This window comes from Dendropsophus ebraccatus, chromosome 2 (genome assembly GCF_027789765.1).
Source record: "Dendropsophus ebraccatus isolate aDenEbr1 chromosome 2, aDenEbr1.pat, whole genome shotgun sequence".
Classification (NCBI taxonomy): Eukaryota; Metazoa; Chordata; class Amphibia; order Anura; family Hylidae; genus Dendropsophus; species Dendropsophus ebraccatus.
Window position 1 is genome coordinate 118,651,512 of NC_091455.1, and position 18,466 is coordinate 118,669,977.

An 18,466-nucleotide genomic window follows, 5' to 3' on the forward strand; every position below is an offset into this window, starting at 1 on the left:
CTTATATGTTGCTGTATAGGGTTGTGCTGCCGCCCCCCATTATCCAGTTACCTGCAGTATCCGGGGTAGCGGCTGTGGTGTCAGCAGCGGCAGTGTGGGATCCTAGAAGCAGCCCTGGCCGCAGCACGGGCCACATGGGCGCTAATGGAACTTGTTGCTGATGGCTTATGTTATGGACTACTGACTGAAATGAATGACGTGTGTGCTCCTCTGTATAGGACACCTCACAGGGTGTGACCTTTGTAGCCTGGAACACACGGGTGTCAGGTGAGCAGGTCCCATAGCAGAGCCTGGCATGGAGATCCCCCATCATGCTGCATTCTCACTGACTCCTAGCAAGGTGGAGGTCATGGCTGGTGAGAGCACAGGGCAGTGCCCAGCTCCTATGTGTATGGCTGCACCTAGGTGACTGACCTGCTGGGGTTATGCTGCAGAGATTGGGCTTTGAGATCTCAGACATGTTGTTGGCATATACCCCGTGGAGGAGAAGCTTCATTGGTCACTTTGTATGAACTAAGACATACACATGGCCACTAGTAGTGTGTGTGGTGGTGGGGGATTTGGGGTGTCTGTACTGCTGTAGATTTAGTGGTGGCTGATACATCTGCAGTCATCCACCTTATGTCATGTGATAGTGAGTGTGTGTGTGTATATATATATATATATATATATATATATATATATATATATATATATACACTCCTTTTTATATGTTCAGGAGAGGACCAATGTATTAATGACCAGTACAGTGTAGCCTATTGTTTGCTGCCCACTCCAACAGCCACTAAACCTTCCTTAAATGTACAGGATAAGCTGTTGTGTAGGTGAGCAGCAGCATTATTTCTGCCCATTATGCATCTTGTATATGGCATTTTACCAGTTTTCCCCTTCTTTGGGCTTTAAAGCTCTAATTTTCAGTTGTCCTTGATCTGGTAAAGACTACCTGCTACTTTGTCTCCCATACACGCCACAGACAAGAAAGAGTGTACACACTCAGAGGCAGCAACAGCATAGAGGACATTGCAGAACACCATGTAGCAGTGTAAGGCCTTTGTTTATGGTTCAATATATTTTTATTAAAGAATTTGCAAAGTAAACAGACAGGGGTTATGCTTCCAACAAGTAAGATAACAAATTTCAGCTAGACAGGAAATTCCAACTGAATGGTGAAAGAGCCAAAAGTCAGAAGTCAATATAATACTGCCATTGCCAGCCACCAGACGTCCAGGGAGCCCCAAACCAGGGATTTACGTACCTCCAAGAAAGTTCTCTAGCCAGCCATCTAGCCATCTTGAGGGAGGACTGAAACATGATCCAGATCCTCAATTTAGTAGAGAATTCTTGCTCATATTGTGCTCGTCCACCCTCAACTCCTCCATTATCATCAAGGCACCAAAAGCCTTGGCCCACATGAGTCTAGAGGGAGGGGTGGTTGATCGCCACAGTCTAGGAATAATTTGCCGGGCTAGGCCTTGTTTATTTCGCCAGAAAGGCGAGGTTCACATCTTCCTTTGAGGCTCAGTTCGGGGACCTCAGACACAGATTCTATTAGTGTTGAAAAATAGAGCCACAGTGGATCCCGAAAGATCATTCTGACTTAGGGTGCCTTCACACCTACCGGATCCGCAGTGGATCTCACTTCTGTGGATTCGCAGCGAGATCAGCTGCGGATCCAGTATCATTCACCCCTATGATAGCACATTAGCACATACTTGCAGCTGGATTTGCATCCCACTGTGAATATGTGCTTTAACTCCCTGGTGCCCGCAGCCCCGCCGCCCGCATCCCATCAGCCCCGCCGCCGGCATCCTCCATCCCCGCGTCCCGTCGCCGAGAGCATACATTACCTACTCGGCGGCGCAACTACAGTGAGGCTCCCGGCTCCGGTTCCGCTGCGTTTCACTGATCGGCTGAGCGGAACCGGAGCAGGGAGCCTCACTGGGGATGCGGGCGGTGGGGCTGCGGGCACCAGGCAGTTAAAGCACATACTCACAGCGGGATGTCAATCCCGCTGCAAGTATGTGCTATCATAGGGGTGAATGATACTGGATCCGCAGCTGATCTCCGCAGAAGCGAGATCCGCTGAGGATCCGTTAGGGGTGAAGGCACCCTTAAGGGTAGTTTTACACGTACCGGGTTTTCTGCTGCAGATCCGCAGCAGATTTGACTAAATGAATGAACACAGCATTAAATCCGCACTGCAAAATCCGCTGCGGATCTGCAGCAGATCCGCAGCGGATTTTGCAGTGCAGATTTAATGCTGTGTTCATTCACCTAGTCAAATCTGCTGCGGATCCGCAGCAGAAAACCTGCCGCGATGCGGTACGTGTGAAGCTACCCTAAAGATGCCTTCACACCTACCGTATCGCTGTGTATTTATCGCTGCCCGTTTGGTGCGATTTTTACATCCGAGTTTTGATTTTCACATGATTTTCATGTGAAAATCAAAACTCTCATGTAAAAATCGCACCAAACACGCATCGATAAAAACGCAGCATTAAATACGCAGAGATACGGTACGTGTGAAGCTACCCTAAAGGAGTACTCCAGAAAGATTTACCAATGTTCAGTCCCCACCCATAATATAAGCTTGTTTGTAATAGGTTTCTATTAATTGCACAGGGCCTTTTGTCTGCGGCACATCCTGACTCACACCCTAAAGCTGCTGAAAATCCTCACTGCCTGGTCCACTCTGTCTCCACTTCTCTGTCCTTCCCCTCCCTTCTGAGACAGAGGTCACATGATCTCTGTCTCATTTGTTTCCAGGTTAGCTGGAACGCCTCATCTGTAACCCCGCCCACCACTGACATCTCACCAATCAGTAAGGAAACATCAGAACAGTGACTTTCTCCTGAGCAGTATATGGGAAAGGAAATACAATTGCTACATCTCTCTTTTTCTTTCTTTTTGATCTATTTTTGTTGATGGATTGATAGATAGACATTTTGTTTAGGGTATATTCACACGGGCGGGCTCGCAGCGAGATTCTCGCTGCGAGCCCGGCAGGTCCTGGCAGTTCCCATACACTACATACTTGCTGCGGTCTAAACGACCGCAGCGAGTATGTAATTATACCGCCCTTAACCCCTTCTGCTCCCGGCCGGCTCCCCCGCTGTAAGCATACATTACCTGTCCTTGCTGCACGGGTCCGGCGTCCTGCTCTCCTGTCCGGCCAATTAGTGTGTTGCCCAGCCGCAGCCACTGATTGGCCGGGCGGGAGAGCAGGACGCCGGACCCGTGCAGCAAGGACAGGTAAAGTATGCTTACAGCGGGGGAGCCGGCCGGGAGCAGAAGGGGTTAAGGGCGGTATAATTACATACTCGCTGCGGTCGTTTAGACCGCAGCAAGTATGTAGTGTATGGGAACTGCCAGGACCTGCCGGGCTCGCAGCGAGAATCTCGCTGCGAGCCCGCCCGTGTGAATATACCCTTACAGTGTGAAGCAGATTGAGACAGTGATGGGCAGATACTATAAGATGAGATGCATAAAGTGGCAATTTTTTTGTAGCAGTAGACTGGGAAAAATGTATACCAGCCTGTATTCCCCAAGGTATACGGTATACCTTGGGGAATACGAAATGTCTGTATCTGTACATAGCCTTATCACTCTATATTATCTATAGGTGTATATAGACACCTCAGTCATTTAACCCCAAATTTGGCACGTAGGTATACAGAATGTCCAGGAAGGTTTTGTACATGCCCTGGCTTTTGCCGGAGGTAGAAAGCTCTCACTAAGGATCCTCCTACACGGCCCGATATTCGCTGCGCACAGCCGCAAACGAGCGCCAATCAGGGAGATTTACAAGGCTTGATGAATCTCTGCATCGTTCATGTGGCCATTTAAATTGAATGTACCAGTAGTTACATCACTCTAAGATTTTTATATCAATAGACCGCTGCTGGGATGTCGGTGCCCTGGTCCACTTTTTTTAACCGCAGCCCAATTCCCGCGCATAGAGTGTGAAGTCCTAGTGACGCGGCTCCATTGCTTTTATTACGGCCGGCGTGGGAACCGGGCAGTTCAAAAACAGGACCACGGCACTGGCATCCCTGTGCCAACATCGGTCTATTGATGTAAAAATCTTTAAATCTGTTGCTATTGGACGCACATCTCCTGTTTACACAGAGATACGAGGGTGATGATGATTTTTGCCGCCACACTAAAGACCAAATTGGTTGACTAGCTTGTCAGCTGATCTTCAGTCCTTTTACATGCACCGATCATCGGCTGAATGAGCAGTCCTAGGAACACTCATTAGTGATAGTTGGCGTCTCTAAAAGGGTCTTGACTGGTTCTCTGTTATCAGCCATTTTCACCATCAGAATGCCTGAACTGTTGGGGGAAGTTTTATGAAGCTGGCTCAGGTAAGATTCTCTTTATTGCCTATAGCAACCAATCGGACCTAAACTTCTTTTTGCCAGGGTGATGTGAGAGATTAAAGTGAATGTGATCACTGTAAAGTAGGTGGGCACCACTAATATAATATAGGTCCTCAACAAATAGGAGTGCTACTCAGAGGATAATATAGAACTGGGATGTTAAACTCAGGCCCTCCAGCTGTTGCAAAACTACAATTCCCATCATGCTTGGACAGCCAAAGCTTTTGATCTTTGGCTGTCCAGGCATGATGGAAATTGTAGTTTGTAACAGCTGGAGGGCCTGAGTTTGACACGTATAATAAAGAACAAAAAGAACAAGAGGGAAGGCAGAGCAATAATGTAGATGTGTAGACCCAAATATAATAAAATAGCTTTATCAGAGTATCGGACATGACAACGTGTAAACAGTACATCCAGTATATATGAGTAGTATATGACCTGTGGTATATAGTAATCCCAGGACAATAGTGGGGCTAGAGACCCTCCTGGGACATAAATAAACGTTTTTTTGAAAATTAGAAAAAAAGTCACCAACAATTCTTAAAATAACATGAAAACATTATTTAAACAAAAGGTCATTTGCTGATTACGTATTTCCTTTAAAGCTTGTCTGATTTCTATGATCAACAAAGAGAATCTTAGTATAATAAAGCTTGATAAATTTCCTCTTTTTGCCCCAAATTTGGTATGTTCCTTCACATGTCCCCCCCCCCCCAACCACTGTTACCGTTTGTTAGATCAACTGCTCCTGGTCCCATCTTCATGTTCAAAATCATCTTTTATTCTTCAGTAATGTCAATAAGGTGGGGCCTAGAGTGTCTATGCTCTAGGCCAACGATGCCCCCCCCCCTCTAGGAACGCCCCCGGATAAGATCTGAAAAATCACTGAACTAGAGCCTGAGGCCTTAGAGACACCTGATCTTTGTTAGATATGTCTGTGCTCCCAGATTGCAGAAAAATACTTTAATTGTATAGTAAGAAGAATCAAAGAGGCTTTCCTGAGCTCCTAAAGTGCAGCAAGCTGCAATGGTGCATTCACACGGAGAGATTTATCTGACAGATCTTTAAAGCCAAAGCCAGGAACAGACTATAAACAGGGAATAGGTCATAAAGAAAAGACTGAGATTTCTCCTCTCTTCAAATCCATGCCTGGCTTTGGCTTAAAAAAATCTGTCAGATAAATCTCTCTGTGTAAACACACCATAACACCTCCTCACCTCCTTGTGAATTGATTAAATAATTAATCAACATGATTAGATGTAATTATCCATCTCTAGGTTACATCAATAGGCTATGTTCACACGTCATCTTTTTGGCTGCTTGCAAGATTCCTCAAACCTTCTAAAAGGTTCCCTTTAAAGCGACTCTGTACCCACAATCTGACTACCCCCCCCCCCCCCCCCCCAAACCGCTTGTACCTTTGGATAGCTGCTCTTAATCCAAGATCTGTCCTGGGGTCCGTTCGGCAGGTGATGCAGCTATTGTGCTAGAAAACAACTCTTAAAGTTTCGGCCCTGTGTCAAATTGGTGTGGCCTAGAGCAGTGATTTTTAACCTTTTTGGAGCCGCGGCACACTTTTTATACTTAAAAAATCCTGGGGCAAACCACCAACCAAAATAGCACAAAATGACACTAAAACAGTACATATTATACATATAGTTAATAATATAGATTCTAAATGTATTTATACTCACTCAGTGTGAAACTTGGGCCTGTTTTCTTCTCCCCCCTGTGCTTCTCTCCTGTGCTTCTCTCCACCATACTTCTCCCCCCTGCTTCTCTCCTGTGCTTCTCTCCACCATACTTCTCCCCCTGCTTCTCTCCTGTGCTTCTTTCCCCCGTGCTTCTCTCCACCATACTTCTCTGCCCCCTGCTTCTCTCCGCTGTTTCTCTCCCCCATCCCCATGTTTTTCTCCCCCCTGCTTCTCTCTCCTGTTTCTCCCCCATCCCCAGGTTTCTCTCCCCCATTGTTTTCTCCTGTTTCACAGGGGCACCATAGTTCGGTGAACTTTCCCCGCGGCACACCCGACCATGTGTCGCGGCACACTAGTGTGCCACGGCACACTGGTTGAAAATCACTGGCCTAGAGAACCCATGCTCTAGGATTGACGTACCCCTCCATCCCACCTACCCACCCTCCTCATCATTAGGAATGCCCCAAGAACAATTTCTCCTATTCATCACCTGTCTGAACACTGCCATATAGATTTGTAATTTACTGCTATTTTAAAAATCTCAAGTCTTCCCATACTTATTAGCTACTATATGTCCTGCAGGAAGTGTTTTATTTACATCCAGACACAGTGCTCTCTGCTGACATCTCTGGCCGAGACAGGAACTGTCCTGAGCAGAATAGATTTTCTATGGGGACAGTTCCTGACATGGACACAGGTGTCAGCAGAGAGTAGCTTATAAGTATGGGAAGACTGGAGATTTTTGAATAGAAGTAAATTACAAATCTATATAACTTTCTGACACCAGTTGATTTGAAAGAAAGTTTTCTGCCGGACAACCCCTTTAATGTTCGTTGCGTAGAAAGGAGACCTACTTATGAGTAAAATCAAAGTAATCTCTCTCTATATACCTATATCTATATGCATTATAGTTTTTTTTTGATTATTATTTATTTACACATATACATTTATTTACACATGTACATTTAGTTGTAGCAGTAGAGAGCGACACGTGGCTTCTCTGTGGCCAATAATAACTGTTGGGAACTGCACAGCTACTCATGCTCTGGTCCCAGCACAGTTATGGAGCATCCTCTGATGTCCAAGCCAATTCATGTTAGCATTAGTATAGACATTGCTGTACCTGCAGCACTACTGACACAGCTTGTGTCTCCAATTGTAGTGTCTACTCTAATGCTAACCTGCATTAGAATACTTTATCGGGGGAAGCTTAGTTTTGCTAGCACTGCATTCAGTTCCAGACACTGCAATTGGTGGTGGCAGAGAGGCCATGCTGCAAGTTTTAGCTATCCTTGTTCACTCCCTGAAGCACGGACAACAGGACGGTGAATCCCTGTACTGGAGTGTTTCCATACATATCATGATGTACAGTATCAATATCATCCCGGGAGCAGGGGGACAGTTTGAATCTCCGTGGTACTGTAAGGATATGTTCACACTGAATAAACCAGGCGGATTTCTGCAGCGGAGCTCTCCGCTCAAAGAAGTGACATGCTGCAGACATAGCACGCCATAACACACGAACACATGAAGCCTATTGCAGCCATAGCACACTAAAGAAAAACACACAATCTGTTCCTAGGGAGAAAACACCACATTGAGGACAGAGGCTACAGCTACACTACTTATAGCTTCTCCTTCTCTATATTACACAGGATATCTTCATATTACACTGCTGCTCATATACAGTCATCCAGCATCCAGGAAGAGAACAGCACAGATCTCCCCCCACACAATGGATTCTTCCAGCTCAAAAACAAACTGCTAAATACAATTTTTTTCTCTCTTTCCCTCTCCTTCTGGGGTTGGGGTGGTGGGTGGGTATGGGATATTTATTTTGTGTATTAAGGGTGGGTAAATGGTGTAAATGATTATGTGACACATGGTTATTGTAGAAGTATATTGTTTTTTTTTTTTTTTAAGAATGTATTTATTCAATTTTCCACTAATTTTCACAACACATATCAATAAAGCCATTATACAGAGTAAGGTAGTTGACACATACTCTCAAAACAGGAGTAGAAACATAACCAAAAAAGAAACACAATAACCCAAAATTTGGACCACCCTCCCCCCACCCGTCCCTCCCCTTGCTTGTAGAAGTATATTGTTATGGAATAATGTGTCACTTTAAGGCATTGCCCTTGTATGTTGCAAGGGCTTTGTGTTTGTACGTTTTCTTTATTATTAAGAATAAAATAAAAAATATAAAAAAAAAAAATATATATTTCCCCGACCCCTTATCTAATAGGGCCAGGGCTTTATTACTGATATATGGAGGAAAGTATTTGTATAAAGTATATTGATGAGTAACATTTATAACATTCCTATGAAAACTCAATTATAATTGTCACATTTTTTTCCTACTCTACAGCCCTGCTTGGGACAGAGGTAGTAGTGGTAATGCTGTTTTTTTCCCTAACCCTAGATAACCCCCTTTAAACAGGTATAAAAAAGGCACACACAAGATCCTCTATATTGTTCTCTAGTAATAGCCTATTCTGCTCTTTGTACTAGATGCAAAACAATAAATGACAAATAATCAGGAGACAAGTTTTATTTTTGATTGCTTTTTACAACCATCTTACTCACTCTCATGACTTCTGTTAAGTGGATTTTTACTGGATACATGAAATGTTTCGTTTTGAGTTAAATTAAATAGTTTGTTAAAATTCTATCTAAACCAGTGCTTCTCAATTCCAGTCCTCAGGCCTCACCAACAGGCCATGTTTTGAGGATTTCCCATACAAAGAACACCTGTGATTATACCTGATGCACTGAGTATAATAATATCACCTGTGAAATACTAAGGAAATCCTCAAAACATGACCTGTTGGTAAGGACTGAGGACTGGAGTTGAGAAGCACTGATCTAACCCCATGAAAATGCAAGGCTTTCTTCTTTATGACTAATTCTTGACCCAGTTTTTTTTTCTCGAAGAGCATTTTATATTTCTCTAGTTGACTCCTTTAAATGTATCATACCCAATAATGCTTTGCGAATGCTCAGATCAGCTTATTTGCAGGGGTACAGCCATAGTGGGAGAGTCACATTTCAGCTCGCAAATCTTCAGTTTACCAAAGTAAATTAAGTTATCTCTAATGAATACACAGCACAATGTAAAGTATTGCCATTGTACTCATATACTGTTCTTTGTTTCAGGGCTAACAAAGTATAACCCTGAAGCGGCCGACTTTGTCCCTAGAGAGCACCTAAATCATCACTCAAGCTGGAGAAATCATGGAAGATCTGAGAGCAATAGAAATTGGTCTAGAAACTGTAACGTTCCTTCCTCTCATCAGCATCCACCACCAAGGGAGAACAACCATGACAGTCCTTCTCAAAAAGTGCACTCCTACAACAGCTCTGCCAAAAGTAACACTGCAAGGGGCCAGCAAGGATCACCTGAACTAACTAACAAACCTGTGAAGAACCACAGCTTTCAGAATCAACGATGGCATAGGTCTAGAAGTGAGAGATCTCACAATAGGAACAGGCAGCCGCTTTCTGATACATCATCAAGATCATCATTTGTTGCAACCACACCACTTGGTGACTGGCGTGTAAGGACAAGAGATCCCAATGATGTATGCTCCTCCGAAAGTGAAAAGGAAGTTGGCAGTGCTGATAGTCGAGGTGCCAAGCCGAAGAGACTAACTCATGTCTCGGGGGGATCTCTCAGAGGACCTCGTGACAGAACAAAACATACATATGACAGGGAGAAACGGGTATCTCCAAAGCAAAAAACTGATGACTTATTTGAGAACATTCCACCTCGAGAGTTTGGGAAATCAGGGACTCCTAAGGTGGACCATTATAAGACTAGAATTGATCGTTGTGAAGGGGCCACTGAAGACAAGCAGAAGCATTCATCTTCAGGTAACAGGCCATCACGAGAACTGCTGGATTGGAAAAAGCCTCAGGATGATGTTCAGACATTTAAGCGGAATGAAGCACAAAGCAGCAAACTGTCTAGACATGACAAAAGCCAAGCAGCAACATTTATGGCAAAAGAGAAGACCACTGATCGGGGAAAAGAACCTCCTCCTTCTAACACATACCAAGAGTCAAAGTCTCATGCACATCACTGGGCTAGTGATGACAAACCAGCAGGAAGGAAGCATCCTTCTCAGGACCGTGCTTCTAAGTCATCCATGCAGTCAGGGTTTAGCAGGCAATGGAAGAAACATGATATACCAAAGAGCAAGGAAACACATACAGGTAAGGTAGTCTCTCTAAGTAAAATAATAAAAATCATGTAGTAAATAGTGAAATATTTGTGTCTTACTTTTTCTTGCAAAAATGAAATCTTTAGTAATCTTTTGTGAGAAAACTCCCTCCCTCCTATCCTTAAAGTGTTGGATTGAATCTAGGCCAACAGAGCGGCAAATGTAAGCTGTAATGACTTGGGCACGCGTCATTACTGACGCTTCATCAGGATAGTGTATTATCAGCGGTTCCAGATACGTACAGTATATGGCTCACGTTGTAATAGCCTGTCTAAGAGGTCACAGACGTCCCTGTTGCATTATTAGCAATAACTATAAAGGGTTATAATGGTACCAAGATGCAGCATACAGATTTTAAATAACTGGCCAGATCGTCCGGGCAGCCCTTAGCAGATAGCTGCGGTCTGCTGCCGCTGCTCCGGTTCCACGGGACGGCGGCTGCAGATGTGTCTAAGTCGTTTGTCTTTCAACAAGTTGAAAAACAAATGACTGCAATGATCAGCCGACATCGTTCATGTCGGCTGATCGTTGCCTTCCATTACACAAGACAATTATCGGCCGTGACGGCCGCTATCAGACGAATACGGCCAATAAATACAGAGGGATTTTAGACAATTAACGATAAACAATTGCAAACGAGAGTTACCTGAAATTGTTCACCATATTACACAGAACGACAGTCATTAGCTATGATTGTTACTATGATTGTTTGCACCATCTGATCCCAGCAAATGAAGGAACAATGTGAAATTACACTGAACGATTAGTGAATGAGTGCAGAATTACAGCAAACGATTAACAATGATTTTGTTGTCTGCAGCGAACGATAACCAGTTTCTTGATCGTTTAATGGTTGCCTTCATTTACACAAGTCAATTTTTATGTAGGTTCGAACAATATAATGATAATTTGCACCATAATCATCCCGTGTAAAAGGGCCCTAACAGTAGCAAAATTTCTTACATCTGGGAAGTTGTACAAAGGTCTGGAAGCATTTCATTGTCTTTTTTTTTTTTTTTTTTTTGTTCATGATGTGTTTAACAGTCTTATGTGAAAAAAAATGAAAGCTTCTGAGCAAGTATTTTATTGAAAGAATTTCTGACAATACATAGTCGTTTGTTTTAGGGGTTCTTTAGCAAACAAAATCAGGTCTGCATGTGCAATCTTTGTTAAAAGGGGTATTTAAGTAAAGCAATTTTTTTTTTTTTTTACGTTTCTTTTATTGTAATATAACAAATTAAAGGAAATGTATGTATATTTTTTTTAACCATGTTTCCATAGCTGGCAGCAGCAAGGGGCAACACAGTCCTCCTGTTGCCACCGGTGGCTGTGTCAGGAAAGCAGCCTGCGGCAGAAGCGCTGCTGCCGCAGCACAGTGAGGCAGAGCAATCTGATTGATGGGTATCCCTGCTAGCTCTACTTAAGTGTGCGGTGGTTGCAGCTAAAGTTACCTAGACACCTTCTCCAGCCTTTCAGCTTTTTTTTTTTCTGCATTAAGTGATTGTTCAGTTTAATGGTGTGTTTACACACACAGATTTATCTGACAGATCTTTGAAGCCAAAGCCAGGAACAGACTATAAACAGGGAACAGGTCTTAAAGCGACTCTGTACCCACAATCTGACCCCCCCCCCCCCCCCCCCCCCAAAACCATTTGTAACTTCAGATAGCTGCTTTTAATCCAACATCTGTCCTGGGTCCGTTCGGCAGGGGATGCAGTTATTGTCATAAAAACAACTTTTAATCCGGCAGCGCTGTGTCTAGCGGCCGGGGCTTACATTTGTATATGCATTAGGCTGGCACAACCTCTCTGTCCCTCCTCCCCGCCCTCCTCATCATTAGGAATGCTCCAGGCAGATTGCTTCCTATTCCCCACCTGTGTGCATAATGAACATAGGCTGGATCGTTAAGACAGCTGTGCAAAGCTCAAACAGCAGAAATGTTCCTGGATCATTCCTAATGATGAGGAGGGTGGGGAGGAAGGATGGAGAGGTGGTGCCAGCCTAATGCATATACAAATGTAAGCCCCGGCCGTTAGACACAACACTGCAGGATTAAAAGTTGTTTTTATGACAATAACTGCATCACCTGCCGAATGAACCCCAGGACAGATCTTGGATTAAAAGCAGCTATCCGAAGGTACAAGTGGTTTGGGGGGGGGGGGCAGATTGTGGGTACAGAGTCGCTTTAAAGGAAAGACTGAGATTTCTTTTTTTTTCAAATCCATTCCTGGCTCTGGCTTCAAACATCTGTTAGAAAAATGTCTGTGTAAACGCACCATAAGTTCACAGGCAGATCAAGCCTAAATGGTAATTGTAATGATTTCTCTTTTGTTTGTCAGGCAGTTAACATATAACTTTTTTTTTTGTATAAATTCTTTATTTTTCTATTTAAAAACAATAACAATTATATGTTCTTGTGTTACAACAGAGTGCTTATCAACACACCAATACCATACGATATGTTCTACTTTTATATCACACTACCCTTCCCTAGTATCCCTCCCCACCACCCCTCAGATCAGCCAGGAAGCGGGGGGGAAAAATCACTTTATCTGACAGATATCTATACACAGATATCTGATTAATTTATCTGACAGATTTTTTAAAACCAAAACCAGGAATTAATTTGAAAGCGGAATGGATCCCAGTCTTTCCTTTATGACCTTCTCTCTTCTCTGTTTATTGTCTCTTCCTGGCTTTTACTTCTTCAAAAATCTATCCGATTGATTGGTGAAATATCTGTGTGTGTAAAAGGACCCTTAGCCGACAGCCGCTCGAATCTATTCAATTCTATTGACCTGCATTTTACATTCCTCTTTCTAATGGGGCTTGATGTGTTCAGCCAGTTCCTCAGTATGGCCAACCTTGTATAGAATAACAGTAACTGGGTTTTTTTTAGACTCCCATTTGCCTTTATCTTCCCCAAGTATCGCTGTCTCTAATGTCAGAGCCTCTTTAAGGATTCCTGTCTTTACCAGATCCTGTTCTACCTCCGCACAATATTTTCTTATTTTACTGCATGTCCAGAACACATGGGACAAGTCTGCCTCTTCTACTCCAATATATGCTTCTTCTACGTATATATACCTTTCTGACTAGTGTTGCACGATGCACCGAAATATCGATACTACTATCGATATTCCGGGCGGAAAAACAGTTCGATACCAGGATTCCCTGGTATCGAAACTTAATGTTAAACTGCGCTATTATGCAGTTTAGAATAAAGTATAGCGCAGAGAGCACGGCCGGCGGCCATCTGAGCGCCGGCCGTGTTCTCTGTGTGCCGCCCCCTGCTCCCACCTGTCATCTCCTCGGCGCGCGCACCCTCTTCCCCCGTCGGCGCCAAGTTCAAATAGCCAGCACATAGCTATTGCTTGTGCCGGCTATGTAACTATATAGATGCCGCTGTCACACTGACAGCGGCTTTACCCCCCCTCCTGAGCCCGCTCCATATACAGCAGGGGTCGGCTACTGTGTGTAGCAGACCCCGGCTGTTAATGACTGCGGGCAGAGCAGGGTCACGGGCTGAAGAGGGAGAGCGGCGCATCCTGGAGAGAAGGCTGGAGGAGGGGGAGGCAGGAGGAGATGCGGCCACTACATCTGCACGGCACTATGAGGTAGTGGGGGCGGCAAGAGTGTGAGGAGGGGCGGGAGGCCGGGGCCGACAGGAATCTCCAGAGCAGACATTAACAATGTGTGTGTGTGTGTGGGGGGGGGGGGGTTTACAGTCAGCCTGACTCTGACTAGGGAGGGGGGCTGTAACCTGCAGATTACAGACAAATCCAGGTCACCCTGCTGGGTCAGTGGCCAGCATGCCCTGACACCAGGAATAGTAAAACTACAGCCCCCATCATCCCCCCTGCTGGCTGGTGTGTGTTATATGGCTACAGCCCCCATCATCCCCCCCTGCTGGCTGGTGTGTGTTATATGGCTACAGCCCCCATCATCCCCCCTGCTGGCTGGTGTGTGTTATATGGCTACAGCCCCCATCATCCCCCCTGCTGGCTGGTGTGTGTTATATGGCTACAGCCCCCATCATCCCCCCTGCTGGCTGGTGTGTGTTATATGGCTACAACCCCCATCATCCCCCCCTGCTGGCTGGTGTGTGTTATATGGCTACAACCCCCATCATCCCCCCTGCTGGCTGGTGTGTGTTATATGGCTACAGCCCCCATCATCCCCCTGCTGGCTGGTGTGTGTTATATGGCTACAACCCCCATCACCCTCTGATAGTCAGTGTTACATGACTAAAACCTCCATTTTCCCCGATAGCAGGTGTGTGTTACATGACTACAACCCCCATCCTCCCCCGATAGCTGGTGTGTGTTACATGACTACAACCCTCATCCTCCCCCTGATAGCAGGTGTGTGTTACATGACTACAACCCCCATCCTCCCCCCTGATAGCTGGTGTGTGTTACATGACTACAACCCCCATCCTCCCCACCCCCTGATAGCAGGTGTGTGTTACATGACTACAACCCCCATCCTCCCCACCCCCTGATAGCAGTTGTGTGTTACATGACTACAACCCCCATCCTCCCCGATAGCAGTTGTGTGTTACATGACTACAACCCCCATCCTCCCCGATAGCAGGTGTGTGTTATATGACTACAACCCCCATCCTCCCTGATAGCAGTTGTGTGTTACATGACTACAACCCCCATCCTCCCACTGATAGCAGGTGTGTGTGTTACATGACTACAACCCCCATCATCCCCTCGATAGCTGGTGCATGTTACATGACTACAACCCCCATCATCCCCTCGATAGCTGGTGCATGTTACATGACTACAACCCCCATCATCCCCTCGATAGCTGGTGCATGTTACATGACTACAACCCCCATCATCCCCTCGATAGCTGGTGCATGTTACATGACTACAACCCCCATCCTCCCCCCTGATAGCAGTTGTGTGTTACATGACTACTTCCTCCATCACCCCCCTGATATCTGAAGTGTGTGTTACATGACTACAACCCCCATTCCTGGCAGCTGAAGTGTTATTGTCCATACTACCTGTCACCTTCCTGATCAAGCATGGTAAACCGAGCAAGCGCAGAAACCACCCAGTTCAGTACCACATAAAAACATGGTACTAAATAAAACTACAGATTGCGGCACAAAAAATGCCCCCTCACCCCCCAGCCAGACAGGCGGAGATGGGGGAAAAAAAAAAAAAAAAAAAAAGTGAGGCAGAGTTGGGCAAGTTTTTATTTATTTTAAATAATGGGGACTTTATTTTTAAAGTAATAAAATTAGGAGGACATAAATTGGTTCGTACTGACCTGAACCTGGGGGTGGGGGGTGTCATTTCTATTCTTGTTTTGTTTTTTTTTTGTTTCTTAAATATAATTTATTAAGTATCAAACTGGTATCGAGCATTGAAAAAAAAAGCTGGTATTGGTATCGATCGCAAAATTCTGGTATCGTGACATCACTATTTCTGACTGTGAAGGGGTTTTTATGTGTGCAGGGCAATCGACCCTGTACACATTACTGTCTCCAGACATGGTCATAATGTCAGGTCACTGCAGTCATGCAGCTGCCTGTCACTATCCCCCGTAAACACCTAGATGCATAGCGACCACTGCGTTTAAGGTAGTCGGTGACAAGACAAGCACCTGTCACTGACTGATCGGGACCGAATCCCGATCACTTGTGTTGACAGGCGGGGGTAAGCTACTTGCCTCCATCCTGTCGGATCTTTAATCTGTGCGTAGTCTCTCAGGCAGGCTCTAGGCCCAGATCGCAGATAATACTGATGAATGCTTTGCTTAAAAACCCTAATAAAAATTCCCCAATAAACATTTATAGTATCCCCCCTCCCATTCTTCAAATAAAAATATTGAAATTTATAAAAAATAAACATATTATAGATCGTAGTGTAGTAAATGAAAATATAGCAATATTGTTCTCGCACTGTGAACAGCATAAATGAAAAGGGAAAAAAAACACCAGGATTGCTAATTTTTTTTCTACTATATAAATTTTTTAAAAAATCATTAAATCAATCAAAAATGTTCTCTTATACTAATATGATATCAATAAAAACTAAAGATAATGGCACAAAAATTACGCCCCAAACAGCCCTGCAGGTGGAAAAACAAAATCAGGAGTGGAATTGACTGACCAAAATTATAATGTGTTTTTATCACACTCCTGATTTTGGTTGAAGAATACTTTCCAAAATACTGTGTGTGAACATCACCTTAAGTTGCAGATACTTGAATTTGGGACCCCAACTAAGTACACTCTCTCCACACAATTCTATTTTTTTTTTCAGCGTTCCTCCTGAATCTAAAACTGATACTTTATTATCTTGCCTTTGGGTATGAATTTTCAAAAATTCTTTGACGTTTGTTATACAAATATTTCTGTGATCTCTTACCTGTATTTGAACCTACAAATTCTCTTTACTTCTTTCCAGGTTTTTTTTTGTGTGCTGACAAAACCAATATTTCCTGTGCTTCTCTTCTGTATACCACCTGCTTCCATTTTTACATATAAATCCTTATCACCTATTGCTGAGCCAGTGTTTTTTAACCATTTGTGCCTTTTTCTGTAAGGGTGCCAAAGCTTACTGCACCTACTGCTGGCCACTATGTGGCGCAGTCAGTCTCTGCACTGCTCCCCACCATAGAAAAGCATCATCCACACAGCTTGCAAAGCAGCACTGAGCAGAGCTGCTTGCTATAGCTACTGCCGGGATCCTCACACTGCTGTACATGACCTGTGGAATCTTGGCAGCAGCTGCTGATGTAAGCAATCTTGCCAGGCACTAGTCGGTACGTAGTGCACAGCGACTGGCTAAAAAATCAAGCTATTTACTTTGCACATGTAGTCCTACTACTTGTGCATTTGGCTGAAAGTTATTAGCCAATTGCACACATCCAGGGCAAATGAAGATGTGGTTAAAACATAACTTTTAATTATAAAAATAACTAAAACCAACGCGTTTCGCGCTACCGCGCTTAATCATGGTCATATTCCATGACCATGATTAAGCGCGGTAGCGCGAAACGCGTTGGTTTTAGTTATTTTTATAATTAAAAGTTATGTTTTAACCACATCTTCATTTGCCCTGGGAGTGCCGGCCTACTTGCAACTTCTCTACCTTGAATCCAGCGTTTAGCACACGCCAGGACTCGTGCACCCCACCCACCTTCCTTTGATCACCTGGAGCTACATGGCAATCTCTGTTGGGTGAGCTGATTCACAACACTACTAACCTACGTTCTATTGCACACATCTCCTGAATCACCAGCCAGTCGGTACTAGTGTTTTACATTGAACGTTGTGAGCACTGACTGAGGAGTAGTACGTGTTGAGCACACTTGCTGAACTGTTCAGGTTTGGCAACGCTTTCTGAACCCAAATGCTTGGCATTTGACTCCCGGCGTCTGGAGAAGTTAGATGCAGCCCAGGAAAACATGGATACAGCCTATGGCAAATGATTTCCAAATTCAGCTGATCATGTTATTATTAAAATTAGTGTGTGTGTATAGATATACTTTTTTTTTTTTTAAACCAAACCAATGCTAATATATATTTATCATAGCTGATCAAATTTAAGTAACCTTTAGCCAGCTATAACAGACCATTGTTAAGGTTGGGTTCACACTACTTTTTTTTTTTCAATCGTTTTTTTTTTTACAAAAAAACTGATGAAAAAGACGGATGCATTTGTGTGCATCCGTTTTGATACGTTTTTCCATTGACTTCCATTGTAAAAAAAAAAACAAAAAAAAAACGGGTCAAAATGGATCAGTTTTTTTTTTTAACGGACACAAAAGTAGGGTCAGATACATTTTTGTGTACGTAAAAAAAAGGATGCAGATTTAGAAAGTAACACACATTAGATTTAATGTAGTTAGAATCTGCTAAATTTGTAATCTATTTAAGGGAAGCTCACTGTCCCCAAATGTCAATTAGGGCTGTGGAGTCGGTAAGCCGCAGCTCCGACTTCAACTCCGACTCCTGAATTTTAGCAGGTCCGACTCCTGCTCCTTGATAAATGGCCGGTCATATACCAGGGGAGTTATTTATCACACTGGCTCAGCAGCTTCTCTCTAATGTATTACATGATCCTGGGGCGTTCTGAAACATATAAAGCAGATTCTCCTGTGTGTGCAGTGGATGCAGCCAGTCTCCAGCCTC

At 44.1% G+C, this 18,466-nt stretch overlaps 2 protein-coding genes across 2 annotated transcripts in view; one reads left to right on the top strand and one right to left on the bottom strand.

Annotated features, from left to right (window-relative positions):
* LOC138783454 (dynein axonemal heavy chain 5-like) overlaps positions 1–110 on the bottom strand; it is a 245,444-nt gene extending 245,334 nt beyond the window's left edge. The window contains exon 1 of the mRNA XM_069958163.1: positions 52–110. The gene's annotated coding sequence lies outside the window, so the exon portion shown is untranslated. The remainder of the gene's footprint in view (positions 1–51) is intronic.
* Positions 1–18,466, top strand: part of NFX1 (nuclear transcription factor, X-box binding 1) — a 118,130-nt gene that overhangs the window by 244 nt on the left and 99,420 nt on the right. The window contains exon 2 of the mRNA XM_069958167.1: positions 9,239–10,297. Coding sequence (XP_069814268.1) covers positions 9,239–10,297 — 1,059 coding nt within the window. The remainder of the gene's footprint in view (positions 1–9,238; positions 10,298–18,466) is intronic.